Source organism: Dipteris shenzhenensis, chromosome 5, assembly GCF_047967505.1.
Source record: "Dipteris shenzhenensis isolate YYH24624 ecotype China chromosome 5, Dip_SZ_1.0, whole genome shotgun sequence".
Classification (NCBI taxonomy): domain Eukaryota; kingdom Viridiplantae; phylum Streptophyta; class Polypodiopsida; order Gleicheniales; family Dipteridaceae; genus Dipteris; species Dipteris shenzhenensis.
In genome coordinates this window covers 2921919-2938545 of record NC_141600.1, presented here as the reverse complement: position 1 = coordinate 2938545, position 16627 = coordinate 2921919, and the positions used below count along the sequence as shown (strand labels likewise).

Genomic DNA, 16627 nt, shown 5'->3' with positions numbered 1-16627 from the left:
ATAATAATAAATTATTGTACATCTTGTTCCCTATAAAATGATACATCTTTTCCAAATTAAGTAACAATTTTCTCCTATTCAATTTTAGCTCTACAATCTACTATCCAAAATAAAGACCTTATAAATCTATCAATTACTAAGAAAAGATGTAACACTACTTGCCTAAATAAGTACTACTAACTAGTAAAATATTTTCTATCTAAAAAGTCACACAAAAAAAATTCTAACTAGAAACATTGATGATATAGAACATAATGAAAATCGCTTGTATCTAATTACAAGAAGACAAGATACTTTTCACAAGGATAAAATAAAACTCACATTTTTTTGTAAAGATTTATTAAACCCAACAAAGCTTCTTGCGTGGGTATCCTTGTTCTTTTGTCCTTTTTGGTGTTTTTGAGAATCACACAACCTCGATAGTCGCACTGGATTCTCGAAAAAAGAGGAAAGCACTATGACGCCAAAAGACATATATACAAATATATCGCGCGGTGACATAACAACACCTATTTAAACCAATAATTTAAAATGCCTACAAATCCCGCTGACCTCATTGTTTCCCATTGAACACCTTTAAGATTCCATGCCATGCAATTGAGCAATGCTAGCCATTTCTCGTTGGATCATTTGAAGTGAAGAACACATAGAAACAGAGAGAGAGGGAGAGAGTGGAAGAGAGAAACGTTGAAGCCTACTAATTCTTGCCCATGCCCGGAGCTCACGAGTGACTGTCAAATCGCACAACTCACATCCATGCAACACTTCAAAAAATCACATCAGCCTTTTATCCAAAAATACCAATGTGTGCAACCCATACATTCATATACTAACTATACGTTAAAAATGCACGGGGGATAGGGCAAGGTAATGGTGGCAATCTGTTTGAAAGGACACTGCAGACGAGCCTAATTTTCGACAGTGAACCACACAGAGAGAATAATCTAGAATACAACTTATTATCTCGCAATCTTTCCATCGAGCCTTTGTTGAAGTCCATCGTCTACTTCCCTCACAAGCAAGGCCCCCTCAGGTAACATCAAGAGATGTTGACCTCTAAGAGTTTCAATCTCATGTTAGTCACTCATAAGGTTGAAAACCATAAACTCCATCACGTATAGCAAGGACTAGCTACTATGAAATTCCCACTAACGTCATTAGCGCCCAACAGTGGGTGTAGACCATAGTATAAACATATGCTCTCACACATACAAATCCACACACCCACACATACTTGAGCATCCATTTATACAACGTCTTAGTACTGAGTTTCTGTCGGCACTCCGGACGTGAAGGGCACACTCAGCCATGACAAAGGCTGGCACTAAAGGAGAATTCTAATCAAAAAGTAGTCCAAAAATCTCTTCAAAGCTACACCTGCTTGTGAAGACTAAACGATTTCATTTTTGTCTAATGCTGTACTAGAAAAATAAGACATTAAGAAGCATTCTAGGGCCATAATGGATAGTAAGAAGAGGGCATATTTATGCTTCAAGTGTGGTGAGAAGTTGACTAGCATTAGGCCTAACAAAGGCTAATGCTGTACTAGAAAAATAAGGCATTAAGAAGCATTCTAGGGCCACCAGGGATAGTAAGAAGAGGACATATTTATGCTTCAGAGTGTGGTGACAAGCGGACTCTAGACGCATGCAAACTGAAAAGCACCAAGAGGGCCAAGCTGAGCATGATTGTGGAATTGTAAGATGATGAGGAAAGAGCTTGTGGATGCTCCTGAGATACTAAATAACAAGAAGACAGTGTGTGCCCAAACATAGGGCAAACTTTTGAGCCCCCTCTTTCCTTCATCCAAGTGGCATTATTTGCAAAGGTACTCTTGCACACGACACCCATGGGCTCTAGGATCGTAAGAAGATTACTTTTCAGCCCATTGTTGGTACTTCACGTTGGAAATTAAAGTTGCATCAGTTGAGCACTGCAATGTTTTCCATCCATGCAATGATGCTGAGGGTAACACACTCATGGATGAGGAGCAGCAGTATTGGGATGCCCAATTAGAGGTGTATTTAATGTCCCTTGAGGCATTAATGGGTTCTAAAAATGCCGAGAGACACTCAAGTTGTCAGGTGACATGGATGGCACGACTATCCATATGTTAGTGGAAAGCAGGAGTACCTTCACGACACTAAAACCTAGTCAAAAGTAAGACTTGCAGCTACTGAGATTGACCATGGCTTGCAAGTCAAGATTGCCGATGGAAAGCACACCATTAGTAGTCTACGTTGCCAGGATGTATCGATCCAAATCTCATATGATTCACTTTTGCAACAGACGTCTTTGCATTGGATGTGGGTCTCACTGACACTGTTCTAGAATGTGATAAGACGAAGTCTGTGGAAGGAGTTTAGTGCCACTTTCCATTTTGTACACAGGCAAACAATGGTGTTGCAAGGTCTCGCAGCCCCCAAATGCAGCTGATTACAAGGTAATTGCCTAGACAACTCAAGAAAGAAAGTGCCTTATATGCATTGCAAGCGGCAAAGCCACAAACAAGTAGAGTCCCACTTCTAGAGGATGCTGATAATGCATCAATTGCTCTCAGAGTTTGCTGATATGCCACACCAGCAGCTACCTTCGAAAAGAGATGCCATAGTCTTGGAGCCTAATAGCAGGTCATCAACAAGACTCCGTATCCTCTCTATAAGTTAGAACGCGAGGAAGTAGCGCAAGCAAAGGAGTTGCTTAGAAGAGTTTTATTCTCCATAACAATTCTACTTTTGCCTCAATATAGCTCTGGTTTTTAAAAAAGATGGCTCCTACCGTATCTTCATTTACTACAGAGATCTCAATACAGCATTGTCAAAAACAAGTTTCCAATCTCTAGGATTGATGATATGTTGAAGAACTAACTAAGATAGATCTGAGGTCAGGCTACCACCTAATCAGCTGAAAGAAGGTGAAGAGCACAAAACAGCCTTCCACACAAAAAGGGGCCTGTATGAGTTCAAGGTGATGCAATTGTAACTGACTAATGCACGAGTCACCTTTTAGGCACTGAGAACAACATATTGGAGTCACTTATATTCTAATACATGCTGGTTTTCTTGGATGACATACTCACTTACAGCAACAGCATATCAAGCATGTGAGATAGTTGCTAGAAATATTGAAGTTGCGTCAGCACTATGCTAAGAACAGCAAATGCTCTTTTATGGCAAATGAGGTGAAAAATCGTATTGGGAACACTGTGGGCAGGACTTAAAACCATAGTGGACCCTTCCACTGCATGTGTGAGGGATGCTCAGATACTTCTAACGTAGCCCAACTTGTTAGCCAAGCAAAAGACGTGGTTGGTTTCAGTGCCATAATGTGGTAAGACAGCATTTATCTGCTTTCAGACTGATAATATAGGTTGCTGCTGGAGGGAGATGCATTCTTTCCCTAGAACAGGACATACAGGCATCACCAAGACCTATGAAAAGATACAGTTGAGTTTCTAGGAGGGTCTTTGGAGAGATGTAGTGAAGTACGTCTCAAAAAGATTGCCCTGCCAACAAAAGAAGGTGGACTACAAGCTGCCTGCTGGTTTATTACAGCCAGTAACCATTCCAGAAAGAAAATGGGCACATATTGCCATATATTTTATTACTGAGCTGCCTTCTACAGATAGGAATGGGACTGAATTTATGCTGTGGTCGATAGGCTTACCAAAGAAACCCACTTCATTCCTACCAAGGCACTCTATTCCGCATCTCAGGTTTCCTCAGGACATTCTCAGTGATAGAGATGAGAAGTTTATGGCTCAATCGTTGATAGGGGTTCTTTACAAAAAGCATTGGGCACCGTATTCACCCCAAATACAGCATACCATAGTCAGTCTGAGGGGGTGAACCAATATGTGTGAGGCTCTTCTCCATGACATGCAGTCACTGAATTTTACTACAATAGCACCAAGCATGTACCTATTGGGATGAGCCTCTTTGAGGCAATGTATGAATGTAATGTTTTGATGCCTTCCGCATAGTAGATATGGCTATAAAAAATCAGCAAGTAAGGGATGGATGCTCTTTTGCAATTGGTCCAAAAACATATGCAGGATGCTCAAGCGAAGCAAAAGAAGTACGCCAATGGACATAGGAAGTATTTGGAGTTTAAAGAAAGGAATTTTGTTCGCTGAAGACTCCACAAAAATTGATATGACCCCTTGAAGGGCAACAGCAACACCCAAGCTGGCCCACAGATATATGGCCCCTACAAGATTGTCTGCACAGTTGAGGAAGCAGCCTATCAGTTGGAGCCACCACTTACTTCCAAAATCCATGACGTGTTTCATGTTTGACTACATCTGTGGCTCAAAATTCTTCCAAGCTGAGACCTATAGATGAGGAAGGCCACGTCCTTTATATTCCAAAGCGAATTATGGGTTTAAAAAGACCGGGTTCTTCATAACAAGATCTTTATAGAGTATCTCATCGAATGGAATGAGAAAATATCTGTAATGAAGGGGAAAAAGAGGCCAAGTTAGAGGCCCTTTAGGTGGAAAATGTGGAGGGACTATATAAGTCTCCATCCACCCACTACTAGGCACTTTTGATGTGACATCTAATCCTATCTACTCTCCCTTCCTCCTTCCTGCCTACGCTCACTCACTCTCTCTCTCTCTTTCCTACTCCTTCTCAATCTCTCCCTCTCTTCCTACCTCATTCTCTCTCTCCTACCCTTCCTCTCCCTCTTCCCCTCTCTCTCTCTCCCCCTTCTGCTCGTCTATCCCCCTTTCTCCAAATCTGTCCCTACCTCCTTCTCTACATTGGTATCAGAGCTCCGACCCTGGCACCATTGTTTTTCCCATTCACTTTCATTCCGGACTCCAAAAGTAGACCAACGCAAGAGTTAGGAGTCGTATCCATCGTGTACGACCAACGTGAGAGTCTGACGTCCAATGCAAAGTTTGATCGACTATCAGGGTTCACGATTGTGGGGATAGACGACACAGGAGCAAGCAGACAAGCAGGGAGCAGAACAGTCATCGATCCTCTTCCCTTCCTACAGCAAATTGATCAGCCTATCCTAGACCAGCTGCCTGACGACGAACTCAATAAGTGGTGCTCAATCTCGACTCCAACGTCAACGACAAATGCTTGCTTAGCCTGAATCATTCGTCACGCCTCATGCAGCCCAACACATACTACAACGACCGGATCCTGTCGCCGCTATTCTCCAACCTGCGTTGCCTGCTCCTCTCCAGCCATCGCTGTTGCCGTCAGCCCTTCGTCCAAGCCGTACGTAGCCCGTCGCCGTCGTGCCGCCCCCTACCCGTCTACACACCTCGCCACCCGGTCCGCGCTAGTCTACGCCCATGCGCCGCCGTCCACGCCCACTTGCAACCTTAGCCTCTAAGGTTCCAACCTACAGTGGGTTAGTGGGATTTGCTAGTTGGTTAGGTTGGGTCAAACTAACTAGGGTTATGTATCTCATTGGTTGGTTAGGTTAGACTAACCAACAGTCCTAACTGCCTTAGGAGTCTTAGGTTATTGCTGTACTAACTGTCCTAGGTGACTTAAGGACCCCTCCCCCAAAAAAAAAAAGGGTAAACAGTTCACTTTCAGCCTCTTTTTAGCTCCATTTGGAAGCTTCTTCGACGACCTTTCTTCTGAGCCTCTCCATCGACATTTTCGTGTTTTCCACACACTATCTCAGGGGTTCATTACAACAGGTTTTTTTTTTTTGTTATCCATTTCTCCTTGCCTACATTCGAGCTCCTCTCTCCAAGGCCAGTCACCATGGCACCAAAGCGTGTTCCTCGTGATATATCGCATGACTCTGATGAGGCTGCTCAGTATGAGCAAGTGCCTGCCACAATGGTTGCATCCACTGGTGGTGCAGAAGTTCCTTTCACTCAGCCTCTCTCTCCTGCATCTCGGGAAGTACAAGCAGCGCTGACACAGTTTCTGGATGCCCTTTCCTCTATGCTCCAAGGTGCTTTCCGCCAGATAGGACAGGAGTTCAGCCAGCAGCTTACCACATCCATGGCTATGCAGGATACGGCTCTTGTCCAGATGGGACAACAAATTGGTCAGCAGATCACATCTGCCATTGCTATGCAAGATGAGGGTAAGCAGCCCGCACCCCAGCAAGGGGACCATTCAGACAATCAAGATGTTTTATCTGCTCCACGTAGGGGTTTTATGGCAGATGCCCGTTGTGCATATGAGCATCAGTCTTCCGGACCATTGCATGTACCCCAGCTTAGGGATTATCTGGACATAGATGATGCATTTTCTGTGCCACAGAGCACCTTCTTGCAGGATGTCAGGCCATCTTTTGGCTTTCAGCTTTCTGCATCTATGCAGGCTGAGCCGTCTCTTTTGGGCCAACCCGTTGGTGTGCATCCGGCTAGTGCTCTTTTCACCGCACCAGCGAGTATGCCTGGAGTTGGCTTGGGTTTATATGGCAGCCCCCACTCTTGGGAGAGAGGTCAGTCCTCTTCTCAGCCCTTTGGTATGCCATCATTTCAGAGGGATGCATTTGGCAGAGAGACCCAGCCCAGAGCTCATGCACCTATCGCTCCGCCAGCGAGCACATATAGCCAGACGCAGCCAGTGCATCAGATAGCAGCAACTTCTACGCAGCAGGGGGTTGGTGGTGGGCAGCAAGCCACTTTTGATGACATGTTGGCAGATTCTTTGCGTTCATACAGGGCCTTACTTGAGGCCATCAAACTTGAGATGCCCTTCTCCAATTATGTGAACCTCAAGCGTGATGATGCCCGCACTTCTAGAGGTTACACACACAAGAATTATGCAGCCAAGGATATGAAGGACAAACTCTCAGTGCATAAGTTTAAAGGGGACACTAGCACTCCCAATGAGTTGGAGGAATGGCTCACGAAGCTGGAAGACTATTTTCGCTTCTACCCCAAGTCTGAGGAGGAGCGCATCATTTTTGCAGGTATGCATATGCAGGACTATGCCCACACATGGTGGCAATACATGAGGGATTCGCCTCAGAAACCAACCACTTGGACAAGTTTCAAAGAATTGATGGTCACTACATTTGTATCTCCACTTGTATTGGATCAATACTTGGCTGAATTTTATGCCTTGACGCAGACCAGTATGGTCCACGAGTACTTGCAACGTTTTTGGAGGCTTTCCCTATTTGTTAGATGTGAAGGCACATAACCCTCAAACAATTGAGAGGGCAGCTCAGCTTGCAGAAGTATTCGAACCTAAATATGCTGGCAAGCACAGAAATGCCATGGGCAGCTCGCATGCTATGGGGCGTGACACTGAGTCGAAGCCTAAGTTCGCTGAGTGGACTGACAAGAAATCTGCAGTAGCACCATTTCCTCGCTTTCCTACTGTCTCGAGTAGTAAGATGCCGTATGCCAGGCCTTACAGCTATCCTGATGCCAAGCCGGGAGGCAAGCCTACTGCTGGAAATGAGCACGCTGAGATAAAACAGCATACACGAGCAATAATGGACAGTAGAAAGAAAGCCAACTAATGTTTTAAATGTGGCGAGAAATGGACTCCTGAGCACAGGAATGTGTGCAAGATGCGCAACAATGGTACTCCCAAGCTCAGCATGATCATTGACCTCTCAGATGACGAGGATTTGTTTGATGCCCCAGGTTCTTTGGATACATCTCAAGATGAGATGGCAAATACACATGATGCAGATGAGGCTCCTGACATTGGAGCCACGAAGGGCACTGACTTTCCTTTTGATCCTGGAGGTGCTACTGCGCATGACACTCATGCTTCGCATTCGCATGAGCTTCTGCCCACTGGTGGTATGAGAGGCCGTAGGCCAACACTCTTTTCGGTGGAGCATCATGATGCGATACCTTTTTATGCACGTGAAGATGCAGGTGGTAATGCTCCTGTGAACGAGGATGAGGTTTATTGGGATGCCCAGCCAACACTTTATACTATTTCCATGCATGCCCTGACGAGTGCCAAAAGTGTTGATACTATTAGATTAACAAGGATGATTAATGGCAGGATTGTGCATGTGTTGGTGGACAACGGTAGCACCCACAGTTTTGTTAACTGCAAGACCTTACAAAGGTTTGGACTGATTGCTACTGAGATAGACCATGGGCTGAGAGTAGAAGTGGCCAATGGACAGCATGTGATCAGTAGATCTTGTTGCCAAGATGCAAGGATTAAGTTCTCTGATGACTATGCATTTGCAGGTGATCTCTTGGCACTTGACATGGGCCCAATGGATGTTGTCTTGGGCTGTGATTGGTTGCAATCACTAGGCAAAATCAGCATGGATTTCAATGCCTTAACACTCAGCTTTGTCCACAGGGATGGATCAGTTACATTGCAAGGTATTGCAGCTCCTAAATTGCAGGTCATTTCAGCAAGGTAGTTGGCCAGAGAGCTCAAGAGAGGCAACGCCATATATGCATTAAATGTGTTAGTAACTAAAGAGGGTGGCACTCCCCGTGTTGGTGATTGTGATATGCAGCGATTGCTCTCAGAGTTTGATGTGTTTGCTGATTTGCCATCACAGTTGCCTCCGAGAAGGGATGTAGATCATGCCATAGTCTTGGAACCTCGCAGTAAGCCAATCAATAAGGCCCCATACCGACTCTCTAAGGTAGACCGGGAGGAAGTGGCAACTCAAGTGAGGGACTTACTTCAGAAGAGTTTCATCACTCATAGCACTTCTCCTTTTGCATCCCCTGTGCTCCTGGTGAAAAAGAAGGATGGTTCTTACCGTATGTGCATTGATTACAGAAACTTGAATAAGGTCACCATAAAGAATCCCCAGGATAGATGACCTGTTGAATGAACTCAAGGGTGCTCAGTTTTTCACTAAGATTGATTTGAGGTTTGGCTATCATCATATTAGAATGAAAGCTGGGGATGAGCACAAGACAGCCTTTCACATAGAGAGGGGACTGTATGAGTTCAAGGTGATGCCTTTTGGATTGACCAATGCACCAGCTACCTTCCAGGCACTCATGAACAAGATTTTGCCGCCTCTCCTTTTCAAATATGTGCTGGTATTTTTTGATGACATCCTCATTTATTGCAAGGATAAGCATGAGCACATCAGACATGTCAAAGGTTGCATCAGCTTTATGCTAAGGCCAGCAAATGCACTTTTATGGCACAAGAGGTTGAGTATCTTGGTCACATTGTGAGCAAGGATAGCATTCGAATGGATCCTGCAAAGGTGAAATGCATTGTGGATTGGCCGCAGCCACGCAACCCTACTTAGTTGAGGAGATTTCTAGGTCTTGCTTCCTTCTACAGGCGCTTTATTCGCAAGTTTGCCAAGCGGGCAGCCCCTCTGACAGACCTTTTGAAGAAGGATGCTTTTATGTGGTCTACAAATGCACTACAAATGCACAGCGCAGCTTTGAAGACCTGAAATTCGCCCTCACTCATGCTCCTGTGTTGGTATGCCCTGATCTTTCACGTACTTTCATTGTGGATGCAGATGCCAGTGGCAAAGGATTAGGGGCTATGCTAAGACAGGAACACGGGGTAATTGCTTTTGAAAGCAGGAAATTGGATGCCAAGGAACTAGATTATCATGTGTATGATCAGGAAATGTTGGCTATCCTCCATGCTTTCGAAAAATGGCACCACTACCTGTACAGTAGCAAAATCAAGGTTAAGACAGATCATAGGACACTCAGGTATTTCCTTATGCAGCCCAACTTGTCAATGAAGCAGAAGAGGTGGCTGGCCAAGGTTCAGTCTTATGATTTTGACATCGAGTACAGGAAGGGGAAAGAAAACGTGGTTGCAGATGCCTTATCCCGTATGTGGGCTTGCAGTTTGTCTGCCATTTCTACCATCTACCAGAAGTGGATTCATGGTATTCAGGATGAATACATGCAGGATTCTAAGGCAGTTTCCATATTTGTGAAGTTACAGAGGCCATCGAGCCAGGGGCATGCTGAATTTAAGCTGCATAATGGGCTGTTGTGGTGCAAGGACAGAATTTATTTGGTGCCAGATTCAAAGTATCAACTGCTGGTCATACAGGAAATGCACTCATATCCTATGGCCGGACGTGCGGGGATTACTAAGACATATGAAAAGTTTTATCTTGGATGGCTTGTGGCGGGAGGTAGTTAAATTTGTCAGTGAATGTTTGCCCTGCCAACAAAATAAAGTGGAAAGCCGGTTACTTGCGGGTCTCTTGCAGCCATTACCTATTCCAGAAGGCAAATGGACTCACATTGCTATGGATTTTGGATTTCATCACATGGTTGCCTTCCACAGAGCGAGGATGGGATAGCATTTTTGTGGTGGCCGACAGAATGACAAAGCAGGCCCATTTCATACCCACTAAGACCCATTATTCAGCATCACAGGTTGCTTGGCAGTTCATCGCGCATGTTTTTAAGCATCACGGTTTCCCTGGGAGATTGTCAACGATAGAGATGCAAAATTTATGGGTCACTTTGGCAGGAATTATTTACAGCAGTGGGTACTTCTCTTACACCTAGCACTGCTTACCACCCTGAGACGGATGGATAGTCAGAAAGGGTGAACAAAGTCAATCAATAGCTCTTTTTTTTTTTCCAAAGAAAGGAACCTTCTATTAATGCTTTAAAGATTAACTACAAGACAGAAGCCCCGAAGGTGCTGAGTATGGAAAAAACCGGAAAAGGCTGAAAGAAAAACTGGCCTGTTCCAGAGAAACCCAGCTCACTGCCTAGGGGATCTCTGGAACTGGGGCTCCAAAATAGCAATAGCTCGAGTTGTGTTGCTTCCATATCTTGACTCGTTGAGGATCCGTTGTGGTAGCTTCATCCTCAATAACATCCCATACATTTTCTTTCACGAGGAGCAGCTACACCTTGGTTTTCCAAGTAGGAAAGCCTTCCCCCGTGAACTTCTCCACGAGCAATGAGGTTGAAGAGAGAGAAAGCTTGCTCACAGGTATTACGGTCTCTACAGGATCATCCGCAAAGTTGACGAGGTGGCGTATGAGTTGTGGAGCTACCCAGGACCTCCATGATTCATAATGTTTTCCATGTGTCCTTGCTGAAGCCACATGTCGGACAGCATGTCCAAGTCCTTCCTGAGCTACCACCTATGGATGAGGAGGGCCACATTCTGTATGTTCCAAAGCGCATCATGGGTTTCACGGATCACGTACTCCAAAACAAAGTCTACACTGAGTATCTTATCAAATGGCAGGGACTCCCTGAGGATGAGAACTCATGGCAGCCAGAGAGCATTGTCCAGGACAATCCCTATCTCCTACCGGGCTGATTATTATTTGCTATTTGCTGCACCGATTTAACAGCCCGCATATGAAATATTGAGGGCAAAAGTCTATGGGAAGGGATGGCTGTAATGAAGGGGAAAAAGAGGCCAAGTTAGAGGCCCTTTAGGTGGAAAATGTGGAGGGACTATATAAGTCTCCATCCACCCACTACTATGCACTTTTTGATGTGACATCTAATCCTATCTACTCTCCCTTCCTCCTTCCTGCCTACGCTCACTCACTCTCTCTCTCTCTTCCCTACTCCCTCTCAATCTCTCCCTCTCTTCCTACCTCATTCTCTCTTCCTACCCTTCCTCTCCCTCTTCCCCTCTCTCTCTCTCTCTCCCCCTTCTGCTCCTCTATCCCCCTTTCTCCAAATCTGTCCCTACCTCCTTTTCTACAGTATTGCAGCCCAAGAGCATTGCACAGCAGCACCCCTTCCTCCTTCCTGCCTACGCTCACTCACTCTCTCTCTCTCTTCCCTACTCCCTCTCAATCTCTCCCTCTCTTCCTACCTCATTCTCTCTCTCCTACCCTTCCTCTCCCTCTTCCCCTCTCTCTCTCTCTCTCCCCCTTCTGCTCCTCTATCCCCCTTTCTCCAAATCTGTCCCTACCTCCTTCTCTACAGTATCGCAGCCCAAGAGCATTGCGCAGCAGCACCCCCACTGCTTGAAAGATATCAATGAGCAGCATTCAGTACTTTAGATGCTCCTTATGGCAGCCAGCGCATGTAATTTTGAAGCCAAATTGAAGGGACGTACGTTAAGAAGGGGAACAATAAGCTAATTTGAGGCTTTGAGGATTACATGTCACTTGACCTCTCTCAACCTGTGAGCCCCCATATGAGGAGGACATGGGAAAGGATGACTTGCAGCAGGGTATGGGATAAGAGATGCCACATGGGCTAAGGAAGAGGAAGAAGAGGTCTGGCACGTGGTTGCAAGCAGGCTGCCATGCCGGCAGCAAGTATGACCTGTAGGGCTGCTGCAAAGGGCAGCACAGAAGGCTCTGCGAGGCCCTAGAATAGGGCAGGGTGGCTGGGGCTGCAGAAAGACCAGCAACAGGCCCCATTATAGGGCAAGAGAAGTGCTGGTTGGATTGGAACAGATTGGCCAGCTGGCTAGGTCGACAAAGCCTGAGAAGAGGTAGAAGGCAGCATAACTGAGGTCCAGGGTCCACATCTAGGCATGTGTACATACTGAGTGTTCTCTTTAGAGGTTATGCTACCGTGGGCAATCTGTCTTTAGCTGCAAGGAGTAGGCCGTATGAAAGCGTATCTAACAAGAGGGGTTAGCATTAGGCAAACATTTAGCTAAAGAAGACCAAGTGGGAGGATGCAGGGAGGACTATAAACGCATCACATCCCTTTTCCAATGTGCCATGTATTGACTTGACTCATTATCCTCAATCTACTTCGAGCTCCATCTCCTTCCCCTTCAGCCTCATCGTTCCTCTCTCTCTCTCTCTCTCTCTCTCTCTCAGTTCCACTCTTTCTTACGATAGAAAGCACAGTTTACAAAAGACAATAGATTAAACGGTACAGCACCAGTAGAAATCGTAAAATACTAGACAGATGGAGCACTTCGCACCAGACTGCACAGAAGCTAAAATGCAATATCAAATGGCAGAGCAATAATGTAGTCAACCAAGGATGGGAATTCAAATGATAAGCAGAGAGTGGGCGCTCTGCACTTAACGCTTTGCTCTCAGACAGTTAGCGAACGTCAAAGCAAGATGAAGATCAAGGTAGAGAAGGCAAGAGAGACGAGGCAACATGCACATTCTTGCTCTCAAATGATTAACTTCCAAAAAAATTTAAAAACAAATTCAATGACACGTGGCTCGATGTAAGCTCAACGTGCCAAAAAGTCTGTATAGGCTGACCTTTTTATCGACCTGGACGTCGCCGTGAAAGGTGAGCCACCATTGTAGCCTTAACAAGGGATTGGCTTAAAGCAGATGAGCTTATGCGTACAATTCCCTAACCTTCTTGGTGTCTTCCAAAGGTTACAGAGGAAAACTTGTATTCACTCCCAGAGCGTAACATTATACAATTCGGAACTTTCCAAGTCAAGAACTCCTAAACACAGCCTGATCCCCGAGTTCCTGTCCTGCCATGCCCTCCCTCACCACCTTTTCAAAGAAGGCCTCTAGTGTATCACTGCCATAGCTAGGTGTTGCGTCTGCGTCATATTTCCCCGTTTCAGAGTCATACACAAGCATGCTTTCAGCTGCGTAATATCTTCCAATTTTCCCAAATTCGGCCGCATCTTCCAAAGAGGGGAAAAACTTGACAAGGAAATCCAGCACACCTATAGCAAAATCCATTATCTGAATAGGAACCTGCAAGAACTTTGGTTCTCTGCCTAAGATGCGAAACAACAACTCTCCTTGTTCCCGAGGTGTCAACGCCTTCCCAGGGCCTCCTATCGGTAGAATCTGGTTCACTTTGTCCGCGTCCATTACACTATCGGCGATGAAAGATGCAAGGTCAGACTCGCTGATCGGTTTGCAGGCGCAGAGATTGCCGTCCCCAAACATGATATAAGGTCGGCCACTCTTTACAGTCTCGACTTGACCGCCCAAACTCTTGAAGAAAGCTGTAGGCCGGACGATGCTGTAAGTAAAGTCACCGCTCTCTGCCTCTGCCAGAGCTTGCAATTCAGCTTCCAACTTGAGCTTAGCTCTCTGAAACTCCAAGAGTGGCTTCTGCACACAAATAGCGGAAAGCAAGACAAAATGCGAAGCACCTGCGGTTCGTCCAGCTTCTAAGCAATTCTTGGTTGCTTCATAATCAATTTTCCAGGAGTCCTTAACACCACCTGTCCTGCTCGCTAGGCAAGAAATGACAACATGAAGGGGAATGCCGAGGCTAGCAAGTTGCGCCTTCAACGAGGAGGCGTTTGTGACATCTGCGAAGCAAACGGTGGCACCTTGCAGCTCTTGGCTGGTACGCTCCGGGTCACTCTTTCCACCGACGCCACTGCGCTCTCTGGCAGCTGCAACAACGTTGAAGCCTCTATTCAACATCTCCTTCACGACGAACTTCCCAATATATCCGGTAGCGCCGACGATCAAGACATTGGTGTCGGCAGGAGTGCGGGGAGGTTGGGGCTGTGCGAGGCAGACAGCAAGGAGCTGGCGAGGGGAGCTACAACAAGCTCTAATGCTGGGGATGGGGAGAGGGAAGGCAGGCGGGGAGCAGAGGCGAGCTGCGGGGAGGGGGAGAGGGAGCCATGGCAGATGCGTGGCTATGGCGGACGCAGCCATGAATTGATATCAAGATGAATGGAATGGTGGAGAGGCCACTCCAGAATGGCCTTCGGGAGAAGAGAGCATTCCCACCAAGGGAGTTTTCCCTACATCAAGGTCTCAAGCTAGCTACCAGCTGCCCATTTCGTCGGTATATCAACGGTTTTGCCAATCGGGACCTAGACGGTAGTATATTGTTTTCAGCCTAAGACACTTGAGAACATGTTTTGTTGTCATCCTCTTAAAGCTGTCTCCCTTTTTTATGGGTGATGCACGAGAAATATTGAGGACAATAAGCCACATTTGCAAAACTCATGTTTTCAAGGCCAACATCACCAAAAAGCTTGGTGTTCACCTTCAACCTAGGAGCTCCGTGAAGTTTGCAAATCTTTGAGGAATAGTCGAGTGATATCAAAGAATTTTGCTACTTTCCCATGCTAGACAAGGTTTCTAACCACGTAGATAATAGTAGGTTTCCATGCACCCAAGGAATGGATGTTTGGAGCCTGCTGTCTTGTCTTTGTGCTCAAGCCCCTCAAACCCCCGAAACTACCAGAAAACTCCACTAGGGCACCCTTCATTGGCCACGGATAGTAGCAAGCAATGTGGCGTGGACAAGCAATGCCAGTCCAAGCTCGGTTGATCCCTTGCGTCATATGGGGATTGTCACCTTCCAAATTGCATCAATGGGAACTCATTTCACAAATCATGGGCAGATAGAGATTGCAACCCCTCCAACTTGGCATGGGGGCTTACTCTAACGACAGCAAATAAAAAATCTATGGCTATAAAGAGGCAATAGACAACTCTGGTCATTAAAAGATGGGATCAAATGATGTGTTGTAGAGCAGCAACAACTCAGGTGATTTTGGGATTTGCCCGCCTAGGCTTGTTGCATGATGAATCGAATAAATACATCGCTAACAATACGTATAATGCCCACGATAGTAAACCATGAGCCAACAACAAAATGCCAAATTCTGGCGGGGTACTTTAACAATACACTGATAAACGATGTTGATATAATGAGCAATAATGGCATGTCACTACATGTACTGGTGATACTTTTGACTGGCTTTCCCACCCATTTTTTGCCTATAAAAGACTTGCGAGAGCGTTGAGCACTCTTCATTCGGCAAGGTTATAATCCATAGCTCCTGCACTTAGCTTGCTGGGGTAAGATGGACCATAAGAGAGAAAGAGAGAGAGAGAGAGAGAGAGAGAGAGAGAGAGAGCATAGCGATGACATAAACTCTCCTTCTTATGAGTGAACTCATCACCAAAAATCCAAGAATCACCGTGTATTCCACATCAGTGACACCACATTCCTTTTGCAAATTTCTCTCATTTGTTATGACTTAAAATTTACACTAAAGTTCACTTATATACAAATTTGTTAGTCCATAGGTGTTAATGATTATTTGTGAGCATATTTGTTAGCATTGGTTTAATGTTAGCACATATGTGTTGATGATTGTTTGTATGCTTACTTTAATTGGTTTGCTTCAATCATGATGGGTTGCTTCGATGGGTTTGCTTGATGCACCACTATATATGTAACTTGAAAGAGTATTTTAAAGAGTAGTGCTCACAACCTATATAGAACTTGAAATATGTTATTGTATATTATGAAGATGTTATTGTATATTAAAGTATGAAGATGGGTTTGCTTGATGCACCATTATGTATGTAACTTGAAAATAGTAATTTAAAGAGTTAGCACTCACAACCTATATTGAACTTGAAATATGTTTTTGTATATTAAAATATGAAGATGATATATATTCAAATAGATGCCAACTACGAGAGTATTTAGTTTATAACAGCTAGGACTCATGAGCCATGAGCTATTGTGGGGGTATCAAATTACCAATCCCAAAAATCATGTACAAAGACACTAGAAACTCAACCCGACAAAGTGGGCGCACCCTACATGCTTGCATGGCTTGAAACGAGCAAATAGTATGAAACCTATGGCTACAAGGTGTAACATAGGACCTGGTAGATGCATCAAAAAATGCCTGGCAAATAAGACATAGTAATGCATCTTCACTGCCTTTAGGAAGAGGCTCCATGAGTGTCGGTTTATAGGATGCCAACAAATTGTTGTGTCAGTCGCATGCAATCACACCACCAAAAAGAGGCTCTATGCTCCATGTAGTCTTGT

General features: G+C 45.2%; 1 protein-coding gene across 1 annotated transcript; it reads right to left on the bottom strand.

The window, feature by feature from the left end:
* Window positions 1-13002: 13002 nt before the first annotated feature.
* Window positions 13003-14499, bottom strand: PCB2 (NAD(P)-binding Rossmann-fold superfamily protein). Its single transcript, XM_087374880.1, has one exon. It carries the CDS (start codon window positions 14476-14478, stop codon window positions 13279-13281), a length of 1200 nt encoding a protein of 399 aa, XP_087231006.1. The 5' UTR covers window positions 14479-14499; the 3' UTR covers window positions 13003-13278.
* Window positions 14500-16627: the final 2128 nt, after the last annotated feature.